This window comes from Sorghum bicolor, chromosome 1, assembly GCF_000003195.3.
Source record: "Sorghum bicolor cultivar BTx623 chromosome 1, Sorghum_bicolor_NCBIv3, whole genome shotgun sequence".
Classification (NCBI taxonomy): Eukaryota; Viridiplantae; Streptophyta; class Magnoliopsida; order Poales; family Poaceae; genus Sorghum; species Sorghum bicolor.
Genome location: NC_012870.2, coordinates 6,229,811 through 6,247,821, shown reverse-complemented (window position 1 = coordinate 6,247,821; position 18,011 = coordinate 6,229,811). Strand labels below are relative to the sequence as shown.

General features: G+C 40.3%; 3 protein-coding genes across 3 annotated transcripts; 1 reads left to right on the top strand and 2 right to left on the bottom strand.

Annotated features, from left to right (window-relative positions):
• LOC8085904 (probable prolyl 4-hydroxylase 9) lies at positions 1,400–5,828 on the top strand. The gene is made up of 8 exons (XM_002466365.2): positions 1,400–1,735; positions 1,843–1,956; positions 2,842–2,999; positions 3,316–3,418; positions 4,393–4,488; positions 4,989–5,054; positions 5,126–5,245; positions 5,423–5,828. Exons 1-8 carry the CDS (start codon positions 1,589–1,591, stop codon positions 5,501–5,503), a joined length of 885 nt encoding a protein of 294 aa, XP_002466410.1. The 5' UTR covers positions 1,400–1,588; the 3' UTR covers positions 5,504–5,828.
• LOC8085835 (casein kinase II subunit alpha-2) lies at positions 6,816–13,976 on the bottom strand. The gene is made up of 10 exons (XM_002463797.2): positions 13,582–13,976; positions 11,960–12,089; positions 11,594–11,788; positions 10,843–11,000; positions 9,353–9,443; positions 9,183–9,248; positions 7,997–8,079; positions 7,857–7,920; positions 7,708–7,776; positions 6,816–7,249 (listed from the first exon to the last, which is right to left on the bottom strand). Exons 1-10 carry the CDS (start codon positions 13,821–13,823, stop codon positions 7,190–7,192), a joined length of 1,158 nt encoding a protein of 385 aa, XP_002463842.1. The 5' UTR covers positions 13,824–13,976; the 3' UTR covers positions 6,816–7,189.
• LOC8083980 lies at positions 16,095–17,762 on the bottom strand. The gene is made up of 3 exons (XM_021463592.1): positions 17,542–17,762; positions 17,057–17,180; positions 16,095–16,951 (listed from the first exon to the last, which is right to left on the bottom strand). Exons 2-3 carry the CDS (start codon positions 17,141–17,143, stop codon positions 16,376–16,378), a joined length of 663 nt encoding a protein of 220 aa, XP_021319267.1. The 5' UTR covers positions 17,144–17,180; positions 17,542–17,762; the 3' UTR covers positions 16,095–16,375.

Genomic DNA, 18,011 nt, shown 5'->3' with positions numbered 1-18,011 from the left:
AATGTTTTGATATATGTATGAAGTATTAAATATAGACTATTTACGAAACTAAAAACATAGGTAGAGAGTGATGCGAGACAAATTTTTTAAGCCTAATTAATATATGATTGGACATTAATTGTTAAATAAAACAAACATGCTACAGTAAACTAAACACCCCCACTATCTGCATTTCTTGGCTGCAAGTCTGCAACTACAGGTCTGTTTGATCTGTTACCATCTGAAGTTGCGTTGTACCTCCAACAACGTGATAGCTATGGCTCTGGGAAACAATAACATATGAGGCTTTTAGTACTGCTCCGAGGAATCCGATCTGAGAATATTGAGTAATGGACGTGACAAAAATACAAGAGGGACGGAAAAGATAATAGTGAAACAAGAAACATATTTATTTTATAAAGACCCCACTGATATAGTTGAAGCATTTCCTTTGTAAGCATTTGAACAACTGAAACCTTCTTGTTATGATCTACTTCTCTGTCTCTAAATATCTGTCTTTTTTTTATTTTCATGCCATAAATTTAACTATTTTTTTTAGAAAATACATGTAATATTTATATCTTTAAATAAATTTATTATAAAAATTTATTCAACGATCTATTCAGCGAAAATGATAATTATTTAGTGATGGAGGGAGTAGTTATCAGTCTTGCTAACCATACATTGTCAGTTGATCTTAAATTTGTTCATTAGCACTGGAGTAACTAGTCATGGTTGTTTATGTAATATGAGCTAGTTTTGATGGTTCTCAGAGGTCGGATACCAATTTCAAGTGGTATTTGGCGTGTCCTCGGAAAATCAGAAATACCTCGGACACATGTTGGCTTCCAAATGGTAATCTGGTGTCTCTCCACATATGACTGCTGTTGCACTTATTACGTTCCCATTGATGTTTTGATAAGTAGCTTGCTGTTGCACTCCAGTGTAAATGCCGATAAGTAGCTTGTAGTTGCACTTACGTTCTCATTGATGTTGAATTTACCACCATGTAATGAATGAGGTGGTTCGTCTTGACTTCATCCTACTTCATTAATTTTTATGAAATGATTCTATACTGCACGCTGATTACTACTACTACTTATAAGGGCTGAGATGGTGGTAGATTAATCTATTCCATTTCATCACAAATAAAAAAAAAGTGAAGGATAAGAAGGTGATGGGCCATCATATTTCTTACACCAAACGGCTCTAAGGATTTAACTCTTATATTTTTTCACACTAAATCTTTAGCTTTTCCTCCTACGTATTCCATTTCGCAAAAAGAAAAGAGAACAAATCTTCAACTGTGAAAGTACGAGACGCAGCAGCAGTTGTAGTCTTGTAGACTTCATGAGTGTGCCTGGGCCCACCGTAACTGACTGCGTGTTCTTTACAGGCACAGGCACGTGACGTCGCGCCCCGGGCCACGTCTATCGAGTATTCGGTCCCACCCGTCAGTCCTCAGACACCTGACGAACAAAAAAAAATAAACTCGCTCCATTCAGAGATTCATTCAGAGAAGACCCGCCTCCTCCCGTGACGCGACGCGACGCGAGCAACCTCTCCTCTCGTCGCCGGATCGTCCTCGTCTCCATTAGCGCGTTCCGGAATGAAGGGAGGTGGCGTCATCCGGGCCGCCGGCGGAGGTGCCGGCGGCTCGGGTCTGATGCGAACGCGACTGCGGCTCCCCGTGGTGCTCCTCTCCTGCTCCCTCTTCTTCCTCGCCGGCTTCTTCGGCTCGCTGCTCTTCACCCAGGTACGCGACGGCGAGCCCCCGCGCCACGTTCCGATTCGTAACTGCCTTGTAGCGCCGCTCCTGATCTGGGTGGGCTTGGCTGCGGTGCGGCGGGTGGCGCGGTGCAGGATCCGGAGGAGGCGGACATGCCGGTGCCGAGGGAGCGGCTGCTGGAGACGGCGTGGCCTGAGATGCCTTACGGCGAGTCCGGCGAGGCTGCGCCGTCCTTAATCCCATACCAGGTGATGTCTCGTTCCGGTTCCATCTCCGCGAGGGGCGGTTGCTCCGTCTTCGCGTGCCCATTGTTTTGTCAAACATTCGGCGTGATGAGCATTGGTGCGGGCACGTGTGTGTTCGTGAATTCTAAGCTAGCTCATGAATGAAGTGACTTTGGTAACGACATTCCTCGGTTGGTAGAATTCATCTTTTGGGTATTTGATGTGAATGATAGTATCATGCAGCGATGCACTTTGGGGTGAAACTAACTTGTCAGTGTAATGTATCCCCAATTTCGACTGTACCTGTGGGCAATGGTTTTGCTGTGATGCTCTGATAACTAGCATGTGATTGTAGGGGAGTTTGGGGGTCAGTTGCGTGCATGCAATTTTCGTGGCCTAGTGGTCTTGCGTGTCGGGAATATTGATTGGCATTTCAAATTTAGCAGGCTTCCTGACATATAAGAGGAAAATGCATGAAGTGCGGGTGTTGTGGGACTTTCGTGGCACCCTCACCAATTGCAGTTGTATCTCTGTTTCTGCCATCGTGCGGCTAATGTAGGTTCGTATTACTCAAGAACAGTAGTTGGAATAAATGGATATTGCACATTCAGATTTTATTGTGTTTATGCGTTGAACGGTTCTGCAGAGTATTGGCTACATTGAGGATAATAGATATATTGGTTTGATATCGTGTGAATAATTTATGCACCCTAGCGTTTAGCTTGCTGTTGTGTATCCTATATTCTAGCGCTAGTTTGCAGGGTAAGAATTCAGTAATATCTTTAATTGTATTTCTTCTGTTACATAATACACTAGCTTCACTAGAAATTGCTGGAGTTTTTTCCATGTCATTATGTTCCTGAAACCCACCTGTGCTGCTTTAATAATGTATTCTGAACTCTTGAACAGATTTTGAGCTGGCAGCCTCGTGCTTTGTACTTTCCTCAATTTGCAACATCAGAACAGTGTGAAAATATAGTAAAAACTGCAAAGGAGAGACTTAAGCCATCAACATTAGCCCTGAGGAAAGGTGAAACCGCGGAGAGTACAAAAGGAATCAGGACAAGGTAACCTTAAATTCCAAGTGTAGGTGCAGTAAAGGAATAACCAAATAGGTTGACAAATCAGTCTGCATTTATTACTGCGGAGAGATTGTGCAGTAGCTTTTTCTGTGGATTGTACTTATGCTGCAATGCCATCTCAGAACTGCTGATTTTGAGGATCATGTGTTGGATTATTAGTATTCTTGATCTTTAGAGTTTTCATGAACTATATTTTCAGACATTTTTAAACCCAATTTGTCTTCCATACACAATCATGAAAATAACTAGCTTGTGGCATTATCTCAGTCTCATTGAGCTAATGGATCCTTATGCCATACAGTTCGGGAACATTCCTCAGTGCTAATGAAGACCCAACTAGAACCCTTGCAGAAATCGAGAAGAAGATTGCAAGAGCTACCATGATACCCAGAAATCATGGGGAGGTACTACATAGTATTTGCAATTGTATACCATATTTTGTGCTTTAATTATTCCAATTTAGTCAAAGAATTGATTAGCTCTAGGAATCTACATGTGCCCTTTTTCTCTGTTCTCTTTTCTGAACTTTTTTTTTGTCCTGATGAAAACCAGCACACTGGGGAACAAACCAACTCAGTAGTTATAGTATGAAAATAACAAGGGATATAGTAAACGTTAAACAATATAGTCACAACCTAAAAGCAGAAGTTATAATCCATGTTAATTTATCATTTCTGCTAAGTGCTATCAATCTATCATGCTTTGGCTGCTAAAGTAAAGTGCATTCAATCCTTCCATGGCATACTAGATTTCACTTGAAGTATAAGTTTTGCAGCTTTGGTAGTTTCCTGATTTGGTACTGGCATATGAAGTGTCGCTTAATAAAAACATGGTAGTATTATCTTCCACATATGCAAATATAACTTTGAAAGTAATATTATTGTTCATTAGGATCTAACAGGAAGTTTCTATAGTGTCTTTGATTTTACTATTTTAGATATTAATCTTTGCACTAACTTAATCTTTCTACTGCTACACTTTGTACTTTTCGCCTATATGGATGTTATATTCTTTTGTGCAAATTTTGGCCTTGTTTAGTTCCAAAAAATTTCCAAGATTTCCCATCACATCAAATCTTTGGATACATGCATGGAGTATTCATTCAATATAGATAAACAAATAACTAATTACCCAATTTACCTGTAATTTGTAAGACGAATCTTTTGAGCCTAGTTACTCCATGGTTGGACAATAATTGTCAAATACAAACGAAAGTGCTACCAAAACCAAAAAAAACACGAACTAAACAAGTTCTTTGAGTACCGCCATTGAAAAGGTCAATTTTGGGGATCGTTCAGAATCTATTAGAAAAGGGCATGAAAACTAAGCATTTATAACGTTTCATTGATTAACTATTTGCTTTTACTGTATGTTGCAGCCATTTAATGTCCTGCGGTATAATATTGGACAAAGGTATGCTTCACATTATGACGCATTTGACCCAGTCCAGTATGGTCCACAAAAAAGTCAAAGGGTATGTGGCAATTTGCTTGCTCCAGGCTTGTGATGTGCGAACTGAATTACTTTGACTCTTTCAAGAATAAGTGCAGTAGAAAATGCTAGTTGTCAGTAACAATTTTCCTACAGGGAATCCTACATCTGATACAACAAACATTTACTCCCTCTGTCCCTGAAAGCTTCAATTCTTAGAATCCGTGTCAGTCAAACTTGTTTAATTTTGACCAACTTTATAGAAAAGAGCATCAATATGTATAACATAAAATGAGTATCTTATGAAAATATATTCAATGATAAATCTAATGGTATTAATTTGGTACTATAAATATTAGTGTTTTTTTCTATAAATTTGGTCAAAGTTTTAAAAATTTGACTTAGGACAACTCTAGAAGTTGCAGCTTTCAGGGACGGAGGGAGTAGTACTTTAGTTTATACCTTGGGTTTGTGTTTGCTTTTGTCTTGAAATTATTCAAATAAGCTGTGTAACTAACGAGCTATTGAAATGCAATTTCCCAGGTGGCGTCTTTCTTGCTTTATCTCACGAATGTCGAAGAAGGGGGAGAAACTATGTTCCCATACGAGGTGAGTGCAAGAAAAAAAAAAGTTATATGTATTTTTGCTAGCAGATTGTAATGGGTACTGCTGATTTACAGAATGGTGAGAATATGGATATAGGCTATGACTATGAGAAGTGCATTGGCCTAAAGGTAAAGCCAAGGAAGGGTGATGGACTCTTGTTTTACTCCCTTATGGTAAATGGAACCATTGACCGGGTACGTGCTGGCCTATCAAATTGGTCCTGAACTTGTGTTTCTCGTTCTCTAAGTTGTACACGAAGTAGGACCCACGTTCGTTTCTGTGCGATGGAAATCAATCTAGAGTTACAAATGAGAAGTCTGGACATTGGATAGTTTATGCTGCTAACTTGCATTTGCACTATGCTGTCGCAGACTTCACTTCATGGTAGCTGCCCCGTCATCAAGGGCGAGAAATGGGTCGCCACAAAATGGATCAGAGACAATATAGTGTAGAAATCGAAAGGCTCAGGGGTCATGTGTCCCTCCAAAATAGATCAAGCGCACATATACTGACCATATACTTTAGTATTTGTTCAATTGGCGTGGACTCAAACCAACGGAAGGAAAGTGTAACCAAATCTATTTGCATCGTGTCAATATAGTATAGCGCTATAACTTACAAGTGGGCAAGTGGCATTCCATGATCTCTTTCCTTTTCCGAGTTCGTGCTGTATTGCCACGCCGTTCCCTCTGCACATAAACAGCAGAAACATTCGATTGCATTGCGACTGGAAAAGTGGAAAGTGAAAATGATGAGACTATACAACGTTGAAGCGCTACAAAGTGTTTGATCAAACTAGATCCCCGAACTATTTATTGCATACATGGATGGTCCACAAACTTACTAGCTGGTTCACTCAAATTCAAACATCTCGTGTTATTTAGGTTCCCGAACTATGCATATATAATCATTTGGAGTTCAAACCTCTCTATTGTTTATTTAAATCACCGAGCTATTAATTTGCATATATAATGATAATGAGTGGTTTGCATATATGGATGGTCACCCTAGATTCAAATCTGTCGTTATTTAAGTTCCCGAACTATTATTTGCATATATAATCATTCAGGATTCAAACCTCTAGTTATTTAAGTTTCCTAACTATTAATTTGCATATATAATGAGTGATTCACTGAATGTTCAAACCTCTCTAATCAGTGGTGATACGTTTACTTAACATACACGTGGCCGCAATGTTATATACTCATGTTATGTATCCCTCCGTTCCTTTTAACTGAGAAGTACTTAATTTTGACTAAATATATACAACAAATACATAATTAGTATCATTAGATAGACTGTTAAATCTATTTTCATAATAAACTTATTTGGAGATACTAATATTTTTACAATGCTAATCAAACTTAAAAACTCTGACCAACATGATTACCATATCAAACTTAAAAACTTTGACCAAAATGATTACCATAGCGACACTTGTCACAGGGATAGAGAGTATCTCAGCCTGGGGTTGCACAAGAATACAAGGTATACCCAATAAAAAAACAGAAAATCTAATGAGGCTCACACTCATCGTCTAAGACTAAAATGGCATGGTATCCATCAAATGGGCAAATGGCCACGCTACTTTGCTGGTCCAGATATGGAAGTTACAGACATGGAGATTAATGACACCGCCAGCGGTACACTTACCCTATCTATATAAATAAGCTCAAGGACTAGCTGTGCTCTTACTCTATAAATTGTAAAACATTGGAGAGCTCATCCTTTCATTAGATGCAACTCATATTTTCATCTGTGAGATCCACAAAAGTATTTCACCGCAATGACTATCACCCGAAATATAAATAAGAATCATACATACATAATAGCACACCATAATACAAGCAGTATGATTAGGGTTGTATTGTACTCTTCACTTTGTCTAAAAAGATCACATACAATTCCATATTTCATTCCATTCAAGCACAACCTGCAGGTTTAAAGCTACAGTCCCAAGATTAAGACAATAATAACAAGCTCTGCCAAGGTTGCCAACATGATGCGACTCATACTATTTGATTCACTGCCATGGAGTCATGGCCCAGATTCCAAGAGCGAAATGCTTGTTGAACATGGTTTTAGCCTATGGTACTCAGGAATTAGCAACAACTCCATCGCGAGGGTGTAGACCATGATTATTGTGGTCTCGACCTACTGTTCTCCACAGCTCTGACTTGGAGGAAGTAGGGATGTGCCTACATTTATTCATGTGTCGAGCCATTAGTGCAACAAATCCAAGTATCATATAAGAAACCTTATTCTTTTCAAACTTGACGTTAGGAAATTGTTCATTGAAAGCCAGATGAGACCGAGCATCAAATATCTAGTAACATGCATGCAAACTGATGCGGTACAAAATATTGCTCGCACTATTTTTGCATAAATGGCATCAAGATTATTGGATTAAAATGTCAAAGTACAGAATATTTTGCTCAAAAAACAATAAAGTATGAGTGAACACACATTAAGTGCAGCTTAAACACCTAAAACTCGAATGTGATTGCAAGGTAAAATTACTACAAGTTACCAAATGACAGTACATTTAGTTAATCAATTATAATGCAAGTATGCAACAGGTTGTGATAATGTGTGATAGGAAGATCTAAATAAGCAACACCGTTATCTGCAAAGGTAGCTTATCTGTCTGGCTTACCATAGCTTCACGTGCAGTAAGCCTATCTTGGTGATCATAGCGCAGAAGCTTATCGAGAAAATCAATGGCCTATAAATATATACAGAATCATACTGAGCAATAACCATTTACAGTACAAATAACAGAAATACCAAGCGCTAATAACAAACCTCAGGCGATACTAGATGTTGGTTATCAGCATTGATGAATTTCGCCCAGGGTTTTCTACTATGCCTGCATATGATATACAAGGAAGGGTTATAACCCATCTAAACAAAAGGATCCAACATCTCAATGAATGGAAATTTACCTTCCAACAAGAGCTTCAAGTTGAGGGTCCAGCTCAATGTGATACTTGTTCAAATAAGCATTCAGCCCATCTGTTCCAAGGACCTGCAAAATAATGGGAGGGTGACAGAATTAGATACTGCACCAGACTGTCTTGTGTTTAATGCCTCACACCTATTGCTGCATATCAGATAAGCATCAAATAAATAAGCACAGCAAGCTCTTTAGAACTTCCTGAGGATTTTTCAGTTTTTCGTAGTCTAAGTACACACAAATCGGTGACTTGCTATCTATGAGATCAGGCAGATGCTGAGTGCTGCATTAAGCACGAGGTACAATATACTTCCTCCGTCCCAAATTATGTCATTCCAACTTTTTTGGAGTCAAAGTATCTCAAGTTTGATCAAATTTATATAATAAAATAATAACATTTATGATACCACATAAATATCATTAGATTCTTCATTAATTATATTTTCATAGTACACCTGTTTGATGTCATAAATCTTTGTAATCTCTATAATTTTGCTCAAACTTGAGGTGCTTTGACTCTCCAAGAAAGTTGGAATAACTTATAATTTGGAATGCAGAGAGTATTAACATTATAGCTTTGCAATATTAAGGTCTGGTGCAAGGACTCCATATCATATTACGAAGGCCAAAGGAAACAAGAGACCAAATACTGACTTTCTGTAAACATGCAGGCATGACTTTGCTGTGAGTTTAATTTCAATGTTTCAAAGTTCAAAAGTGATTAAATCAGGTAAGTACCATCGACAACAAACAATACATGCTTCATGTTGAGATAGAGTGGGAGTTGATCTGGTGCTGTATCATTTATCTGCTAAGGACCTTTAACTGAACTTATTTCTATGATGGCAGGTTGTTCCATAAGCTTTATCCAACTTTGATATGGATAATTATATCACATAAATCACAACACATAATAAACCTACAAACATACCGAACATGGGTGCAGTTTCAGGTTAAAAAAGCGATCATATACTTTCTTACAGAACATCAACTATAAGGAGCCGTTGATAATTACAATAGCAAAAGAACCAAGTATAACATCAGAGAATACATTCATAATTTGAACCCTCAGTTCTAAACTAACAGTCAAACCACGAGTTGCATACTAAGGTTCATACCAAAACATCTACTCTATCCCAGAAACATGTGGAATGAACAATCAAACTAACACTTACCTTTGCAATCTTCACAAGTTGGTCATGGTTGTCATGGCCATAAAAGAATGGTTCCTTGCGAAATATCTGCAGCCATCAGTCAGCAAACATATTACAAAATGTCAATGCCCATTGTGTGATTGTGTCCAATAGTATTAACACAAGGACAGGATTTTTACAGTCGTACATACCATTCCAGCAAACATGCAACCAAGACTCCACATGTCCAAAGAATAATCATAGTCTTGTAAATCAACAAGGAGTTCAGGTCCCTTGAAATACCTGAATCAAAGTGGGAAAATATGCCCAGGTCAGATGTCAAAAAGAAAGCATGAACCAATATTGAGAATTAGATGTGATTTGTTAATTCATACAAATAAATTGCAGCGCATAAGGATAGCATTCTAGCATAGAAGTATACAGAGTAATTATAGTGGGCTTTTACGCCATTAACTCGATTTGCTTGTTTCTTAAGATCCATTAACTTTATTACTTAACTTTCAGAACTACAATCACATAAAAGTGAACTCAAATCAACTGAGCCTCTCTGCTATGTTGCTTATAGACTCTAATATAGCAAATCTACATCCAAACAAAAAAAGCGCAACTAAACCAGTTCTGCTCTTCACTTGTTATATTTCAAAAATGTAAGTGATTAGAAGGATGGAAGTCAATCTAAGTTTCCGAAGCTGGCGGCCCTCTTCTTCCACAGACAGGATGTGCAGATGTGTCATCAAGAAGAGCGTCAGTTGATCCCTTATGCCGGTTGAGCTAAACGCCCAGCAATGTTTTCAAGTCAACGATTAATCGCGATTAATCGCCCTGGTCGGTCAGGAGTGCTCGATTAGGAGGTTCGACCCGACCAGGTCGACCAGAAACCTGGTCGTCCGATTAGTCGTCCACTTATCGCGATTAATCGTCCGATTAGGACATGGACGACCAGGTTTTGTGCTCTGTTTTTGGGCTTTTTTGACTGGGCAGATATGTGGGGGGTATGGAGATGCTGTTGGTTGTCCCAGTTCTCCAGAAATAGTTAAGAAGGAGATGTTGGTTTACATCAAAAAGAGTTCAAGGACTGTTCTAGAGGCGCCAGCACAAGTTGAAGATGAAGAGGAATGTTGGTTTACACTAATGCAGTCTTAATGCTTCCTTTATTTGTGTATAATATAGTGTATATATAGAGGTATATATATAGGTCGACCAGCTGATATGCCTGGACGACCAGGGACGACCAGGGGACGACCAGGGTCGATTAATCGACCTGGTCGCTGATTAATCGCGATTAATCGCCTGGTCGGTCTCAGGTCGACCAGGATCGACCAGCCGACCAGAAAACATTGACGCCCAGTGGATGTAGTCTGCGAGCTGCGTTGATGAACATATGAAGGGTCTTTGGGGGCACTCTGTTAAAAAGTGTGATATTGTTTTTTGGTCAGACGTTGCGTGTTTAGATCTTAAGGGTAGTGGTTCTTTGTTCATGCATATGTTCCCTTTGTGATCATGTGCATGAATGCACCTTTTTGGTAATGTCTGTGTTGCGTAGTTACTGAACTGATACTATATGTAAATTCGTTGCTATGGTAATGAAATTCAGTTTTACCATTGTGGAAAAAGAAGGATGGAATCCAATCTAAGTACAATTAAGAAAAGCATCAAATTGTTCAGTCATGTCTCAACCTACCTCGATGCAACACGGACATTATATTCCTTGCCTGGATGGTAGAACTCAGCTAAGCCCCAGTCTATCAAGCGAAGTTTCCGGAGCTCGTGATCTATCATTACATTGTGGGGCTTGACATCTCGATGCATGATACCTTGAGAATGGCAGTAATCTAGAGCCTGGAATTAAAAGAAATAATTATCACATAACAAGTAGTGGTTGAAAAAAGAAGTTAAGGACAGGCAGCCACAAGATCTGAAGCACATTGGAGCTCTCTTTTTTTTCTCAAACATGCAGGAGAGCTACATATACATTGGTGGTCTCACTTTATACTCAAAATAAAGCAGATCTTTAAAACACAAAAGTGTGAGTATGTTAAAAAAACTATTTTTCAGAACAAAAACAGTAGAAACATGAAATACTGAATCAGATACTCAGATTCTTAAACATTACATTTGTGTTTCTCAATGATAATATTGTCAACAGCATTGCAACAAATTTACAACTCCATAAGATAGTGTTTTCAGAAATCCCTAGGCATACAACACATGCAAGCGTGTAACTGTGAAACATTCATGGGCAGAGATCAGAGACATGGGAGAGGAAGAATTTCAAACAATCAGATTGATTCAAACTAGGGTATACTACATGAAAACTGTGTCTAGTGAGGCTTAAACAAATAAGAAAGAAACTACTTGAAACTATTTCCACAAGAAAAATAATGTAATGTCTAAATGACAGTGTGCCAAATAATTCAGATGGCAACCATTACCTTGAGTAGCTCATATATGTAGTAGCGGATGTCATAATCCGTCAATGTGGGGTACAAAACTTTGAAGTCTGTGTTGTTGACAAATTCAAATATCAAACTGGGAGTCTTTGAATGCTGATCTCTGACAATATCGAGCAACTTCACAATGTTTGGACCTCCACAGAGATTCTGAAGTATTTTGATCTCCCTCTTGATCTGCCAAAACATACGAAGGGTATGTTAAGAGACCCACCATGGAAATGACTATTTTCATAAGCAGTAACTCTTCGGCACTCAACTCCTATCACCAAAACTGTGAGTTCACTAGAAAAGAGAATGTGCAAGGAAAACTGTTGCAATGAACAGCCAGAATATTCCTTTAAGTACCTTCTTTTTCTTGACAGGCTTAAGGATCTTAATGATGCATTTCTCATTATTGTTAACATTGATGCCTTCAAAGACCTCACTATATTTACCTCTTCCAACTTTCCTGACAACTTCATAGTCATCCTGCTCACTGGTCAAAGAGATACACAATGGTTAGGAAAACATTACTTCGAAAGATATAAAGAACTTGTAATATGCTAACAGATGCTCTGAAAATATTGAGTGCTCCGGAAATATTGAAGAATTAAACAGACCAAAAAGATGGATTTAAATTATCATTATTAGAGTTTGGAGAATAGAAATTGAATCTGAAATGTCCGTGCAAGTTATGGTATAAGACCTGCATTCTAAGGCCTTGTTTAGTTGGCGAATTTTTTTGGTTTTGGGTACTGTAGCACTTTCGTTTGTATTTGATAATTGTTGATTTATTGTCCAACCATGGACTAACTAGGCTCAAAAGATTCGTCTCGCAAATTACAGGTAAAGTGTGCAGTTAGTTATTTTTTTATCTATATTTAATGCTCCATGCATGTGCAGCAAGATTCAATGTGGCGGGGAATCTTGAAAAATTTGGGAACTAAACCAGGCCTAAACTAAAATTACTGAAATAAAAGTTTTTATTTTTTTTTCCAACAGTTCTCCACAAGTATCATAACTTCATAAGAAAGAAGACAGCGAATAAGTAGCCACCTCTTTCAGTTTTTTTTATCAAGACACTACTACAGTAATACTTCACCACAAACTAGGAAAACCATTTGCAAGAACTGTAGCTCATTACATACTCAAATAAAGTTCTGCACCAAGAGAAAAACAGTTCACTTTCTCGGTGTCACTAAACAGAAAAGTGCTTCCACCAAGTCTCAGATCTCAACTACCTACTCAATGTCATGGTATAGATGATTTCCAGTAGGAATGAGACAATAAGCTACATGTTTTTGGTAGCTGCTTAAGGTGTTACCGCATAAATTTGTGACATCCACAGACATTTAGTTACTGAAATTAGCATGTTTGGTGATCCACATGCCTCGTACTCTCGATTTGGTGAAAAGTTCAGATGTGCCTTAATTCTAAAAAGAAAAAGGTTTAAACCCAGTCCTATCAACGAGAATCAACAGATGCGCTGTTACATTTAATACATTTTTTACGGGTCAATACACAATAATTGCAACCTCGAAACATAAGGAACTATTCAGCCAAATCATAACAAAGGCTAAAAAGGAACATGCACCTTAACCAACCAGACAAAATAGCGAAAGAATTAAATTTTCCTGATAGAGATAAACACCATGCCACCAGTACACGGTCAACACTGAAAAAATCTGGGTTATGTTGCAGCTACATAAGCAGCAAGTCACTTCAGTTTTCAAAATATGGGCACTATTGTGATATTGCATCAATATTAGGATCTTATGCTCCTAACAAAACATTCATACAGCCCTAACAGTGCCCAGATAATATGATGCTCACCCATGCCATCTAGCCAAGATGAACCAAAAGCAGCTAAGCAGGCCAGCCAATACTAACGATCTCACCTAATCCCCCGCACAATCAACCGAAGCTTAAACTCGAACGTGCAAACTGCGCCAAGTGGTGTCAGAATGTGACGTGACGTAAGCGCTTACCCCCATTGGACGGTGAGCGCCTCGTAGTCCCAGTACTCCTTGGGGCGCAGGACGTTGACGTCGGTGTAGACCCTCGCCTTCGACATGAGGGGCCCGGATCCCGCGGGGGGCGGAGCGGCGGCGCGTGGGCGCGGGAGGGCGAGGAAGGAGGACGCGAGCGCCGCTACGACGACGGCAGCCGCGGCGGCGGGCTTGGCGATGCCGGTAGGCAGGCGGTTCCAAGGGGGCGGCGCACCGATCATGCAGCGCCCATCGCCGGCGGCGAGGCGGGACGGGGAGGGCTAGGGTTTCGGCGGGCGGAAGTGGGGACGGAGACGAGGGAGGAGGAGGTGGACACGAATCTCTCGTCGGGCTTTGTTTAATTTAGCGTGGCTGGGTTTGGATACCGTACCGGTGGACTGGGACGGGCGGGCGCTGGAATCTGCTGGCTTTTCGTCGCTATACGTGGATTGTTCGCTGACCCCCTTGGAATGTTTTGAATCAACATTCCACAACTTTTAACCAAATCTAGGCCTTGTTTACTTTTCAAAAAAATTACAAAATTTTCAAGATTTTCTTTCACATTGAATCTTATGAGGCTAGTTATTTGTAATTTACAAGATGAATCTTGTGAGGCTAGATTTGGTTACATACATGAGTTTATTTGTAATTTGCAAAACTAGGTACATACATGAGTTTATTTGTAATTTGCAAGATGAATCTTGTGAGGCTAGTTATTTCATGATTGGACAATATTTGTCAAATACAAAAAAATGCTACATTGTCCATTTTACAAAAAAAAAGTGCAACTAAACAAGGCCCTGAAATTTACATAAATATGTACGACATCAAATTAGTTTTATTAAATCTACCATGAAATATTTTTTACACTGCATTTACTTGATACTATAAATGTTAATATATTTTTATAAACTTAAGTAAAAAGCTGGCTTATGATAAAATTAAAACAACTTATATATTTAGGAAAACTAGTGTTTTAACATGTTTTCAGCGGTAAGTGACAAAGATTTACAGAGTTAGGGATATCATACATTCAATTCAAAGCACCTTCAAGTTTGCAACAAGTCAAGGTTTTATCCGTTCATTCGTTCAATTTGGAGATAAATGCACACCATAGATCCATAAACTTGTTTCGTTGCGCCATTTAGGTCCACCTATTCTAAAACTGTAGATTTAAGTCCATAAACTTTAAAACTCGTTTCATTGTAGGTCTATACCCCTTCTTTTAGGAAATAGGTCAAACGTGGTAGTGGCATGTGGATCATGTGCGCTTCATGTGAGGACCGAGTCAACATTGTTTTTTGGCCGATACCCCTGTGCCCCCCTTTGACCTCTCTCTCTCTCTCTCTCTCTCTCTCTCCCTTCTTCCCAACTATCTCTCTCATTTGGGACATCGCCGCTACTACCACACCACCCACAATTCGACATCAACATCCGAATAAACCATCTCCTCGACTCTATAGCAGTAGTTTTGGTGGTGTTCCACTCATTTGATACATGGATTACAAGAAAAATGATAGATGGTTCAATACATATTGAAGTATATCGTGAATGTAGCTCCTCCGCTTTGGTATGTGCTGCCCACCTGCTGCTTCTTGCAACCTAGGCATCTAACCAGTGGAAAACCATTAGAGCTACTAAAATATACTCCTTATGTCCCTGAAAGCTGCATTTTTTAGAGTTGTCATAAATTAAACTTTTAAAACTTTGACCAAATTTATAGAAAAATCATTAAGATTTATAGTACTAAATTAATATCATTAGATTTATCATAGAATATATTTTCATAAGATATTCATTATGTCATAGATATTGATGCTCTTTTCTATAAAATTAGTCAAAGTTAAAAAATTTGACAGATACGGATTCTAGAAGTTGAAGCTTTTATAGACGGAGGGAGCACAATGGAGGAGCTGGACTTTTGACCCATTGCCATCGATGTGAGGGAGATGCGGGGGCAACAATGATGTCCAAAACGGGAGAGAGCGAGTGAGGAAGGAGGAAGTGGGAGGGAGAGGAAACCATTGGGGATTATTGGCAAAAAAAATGATGCCTATGGCGTAGCCAGGGGGGCTAGCAGGGCCAAGGCCCCCTTTATGGTCTACAACTCTTTGTATATATTTCTACTTTAACCATTAGTATTAATAGTTATTTTAAAAAAAATAAGTTCTTTAAAATTATATTTTTTTTCATGCCTTTTCTTTGTCTTGCCCCCCCCCCCCTAATTTATTTCTCTGGCTCCGCCTCTGCTACTGAGTCCTCCCTTGACCCATGTGCGTACACTGGATGATGATATATGGACTATCACGTTGGATCTATTCCACAAATGGAGTGTACGGACATCCAATGAACTATTTAAAATATTTATGAACTCAAGTCTGCAGTTTTGGAGTTGATGAATTTGAATGACACGTTTTAAAAGTTAGTGATCCTATGATCTGTAAAAACTATCAGAAAGTTCGTTTTTCCTTTTCTACCGAACTCTTGCAGTATCACGAATTCACGGCCGTCGATGAAAATGTTAGAAGCTAACACTTGCAGATTGCAGTAGGCAGAAAGGCAGCACACACAGTACACAGCTCCATCTGAAAAGCCCCCACATTCTCCTTATGCGTTGGAAGACTCTCCTACATATTCTCCTGAACAACCAGTCAATTATTGATTTCTAGACTTGATCCACCTCTAAACCTGAACACACAGAAAGCATTCAACTGAAGAACAGTAGCAAGTCAACACCCTGACACTACAAGCAGCAACTAACACATGCAATGTGCTCTTGCTTCCTCTCATCGCGTCATGCCATCTTGAGGCTGAGCCAGTGGAACAGCAGCGGCGGCGGTGGCTGCACCCCGACGCCGTCCTCCACCTGAACCACGTCCAGCCCGGTCGCCGGCCTCCTCTTGTGATACGGCGTGCCGCGCGCCTGGCGCCACTCACGGCCGGAGACGGTGAGCACGTCGGATTCCGTGGACGACGACGAGAGGCTCTCCCCACCGGACGGGTACTCGCCGTACCTCTTCTTGGCCCCGGCTCCGCCCACGGCGAGCGTGAGCTCCAGCTCCGCGTCGTCGTCGGTTTCCTCCGCCTCGTCGTCGTCCTCCTCCTCCGCGCTCCGCACGTACTCGATGACTGGCGCCACGACGTCGAGGCTGAGAGCGGTGCGCGGCGTCGGCGTCGCTGCTGCGACGTGTCCGCCGCGGCCGCGAGCGGCGTAGCGGTGCTCATAGGTGCACATGCCGAGAGCTCCTATGTTGTACTCGGTGCAGCTTCCGTTCGGCGAGGTGGACAGGTTCCTCTGGCTCTTGAGCTCCCGTTTGAGGTCTCGCATCAGAAGCTTTTGAATCCTGTATAGGCGATGGAGCTCGTGAACCTGTGGCATCAGAGAAGAAGATGTCGATCAGTGTCCTGTGCTTCAATTTCTTCTGAAGGCTAGTAGCTTCAAATGCTGGAAGCCTCTCTAATCTTTTGAGCTTACTTGCTGTCTGAAAGTCTCTTCATGTTTCAGCATGGCCATCTTCAGCGTGTCTTTATCGCAGTGCCTGAATGCTTGCTCCATGGGCATTCTGACAGTAGTGCTTCTCACTCCTATCCCTCTCAACCTGCAATGAAGTGAATTTAAACAAGAGGTGAATACTATGCAACTTTAAGAACGGAAGTTTCTGAACTGGAATCGAGAAATGCAACATTACATTCAGAGGAAGGAAAAGAAAGAGAGAAGAATAACTGTACACAAGGCTAAAATCTGCCTATAGCAGCTTTCTGAAAATAGAAGGCTGAAATCATTGTGACTGTTATTTGAATGTGTCATGAAAAACTATGCTTTCTACAATGAGAAGCAAGGCTAGGTAAGCCTGAAAGCACCTCACTCCTAGCTTCCAGAGCTTAAGAATGATTGAAGGGAGCATTGAAACTTGATGAGCAAATCAGAGTGGAATCAAAAGGAAGGAGTTCATTCCTCACCTAGTGTAAACTGGTACCCGTGGATGTCAGAGAAGTGACTCACAAACTGTATCCCTACTGAGCTCTAACTACTCCTTGGCGCTTGCCACTCTCAGTTTCTGATCATTGTATGGCTCCAAAGGCCACAGGCTTTGCCTTATATACACATCCATATCCACTCCACTCCACAAGCAGAGCAAGCATGCAGTGCAGCTCCTGCCTCTCTCTGTCTCTCTGAACCGGGCTCTCTCTGGACTCTGAAGAAAAGAGCAGCAGGGGACAAGACACGAATGATGTAAGATTCCTTTCACAGTGGCCGTATTTTTAACTAGGCATGCCGAAGCCGAACGATAAAGCCTACATCACTGTGACCCTGTTCTTGCAGAGGTTCACTCCTACAGGGTTAAGAAATGGACCACCACGGCCTAAATTACATGTGCCTTTGCGTAATCATGCAGCCGTAATAGAAAATTACTGTCAAAGATTGTCTG

Bases quoted from the DNA above. Each gene is read 5' to 3' on its own strand.
- LOC8085904 (XM_002466365.2), top strand. From the start codon at position 1,589: ATGAAGGGAGGTGGCGTCATCCGGGCCGCCGGCGGAGGTGCCGGCGGC. The intron at 1,736-1,842 runs GTACGCGACGGC...GGCGCGGTGCAG, and splicing joins GCTCGCTGCTCTTCACCCAG to GATCCGGAGGAGGCGGACAT. The intron at 1,957-2,841 runs GTGATGTCTCGT...ACTCTTGAACAG, and splicing joins CGTCCTTAATCCCATACCAG to ATTTTGAGCTGGCAGCCTCG.
- LOC8085835 (XM_002463797.2), bottom strand. From the start codon at position 13,823: ATGATCGGTGCGCCGCCCCCTTGGAACCGCCTGCCTACCGGCATCGCC. The intron at 11,789-11,959 runs GTACTTAAAGGA...ATGTTTTGGCAG, and splicing joins AGCCTGTCAAGAAAAAGAAG to ATCAAGAGGGAGATCAAAAT. The intron at 7,921-7,996 runs GTAAATTTCCAT...TATCATATGCAG, and splicing joins CTTGAAGCTCTTGTTGGAAG to GCATAGTAGAAAACCCTGGG.
- LOC8083980 (XM_021463592.1), bottom strand. From the start codon at position 17,143: ATGCCCATGGAGCAAGCATTCAGGCACTGCGATAAAGACACGCTGAAG. The intron at 16,952-17,056 runs GTAAGCTCAAAA...CTGATGCCACAG, and splicing joins AAGAGACTTTCAGACAGCAA to GTTCACGAGCTCCATCGCCT.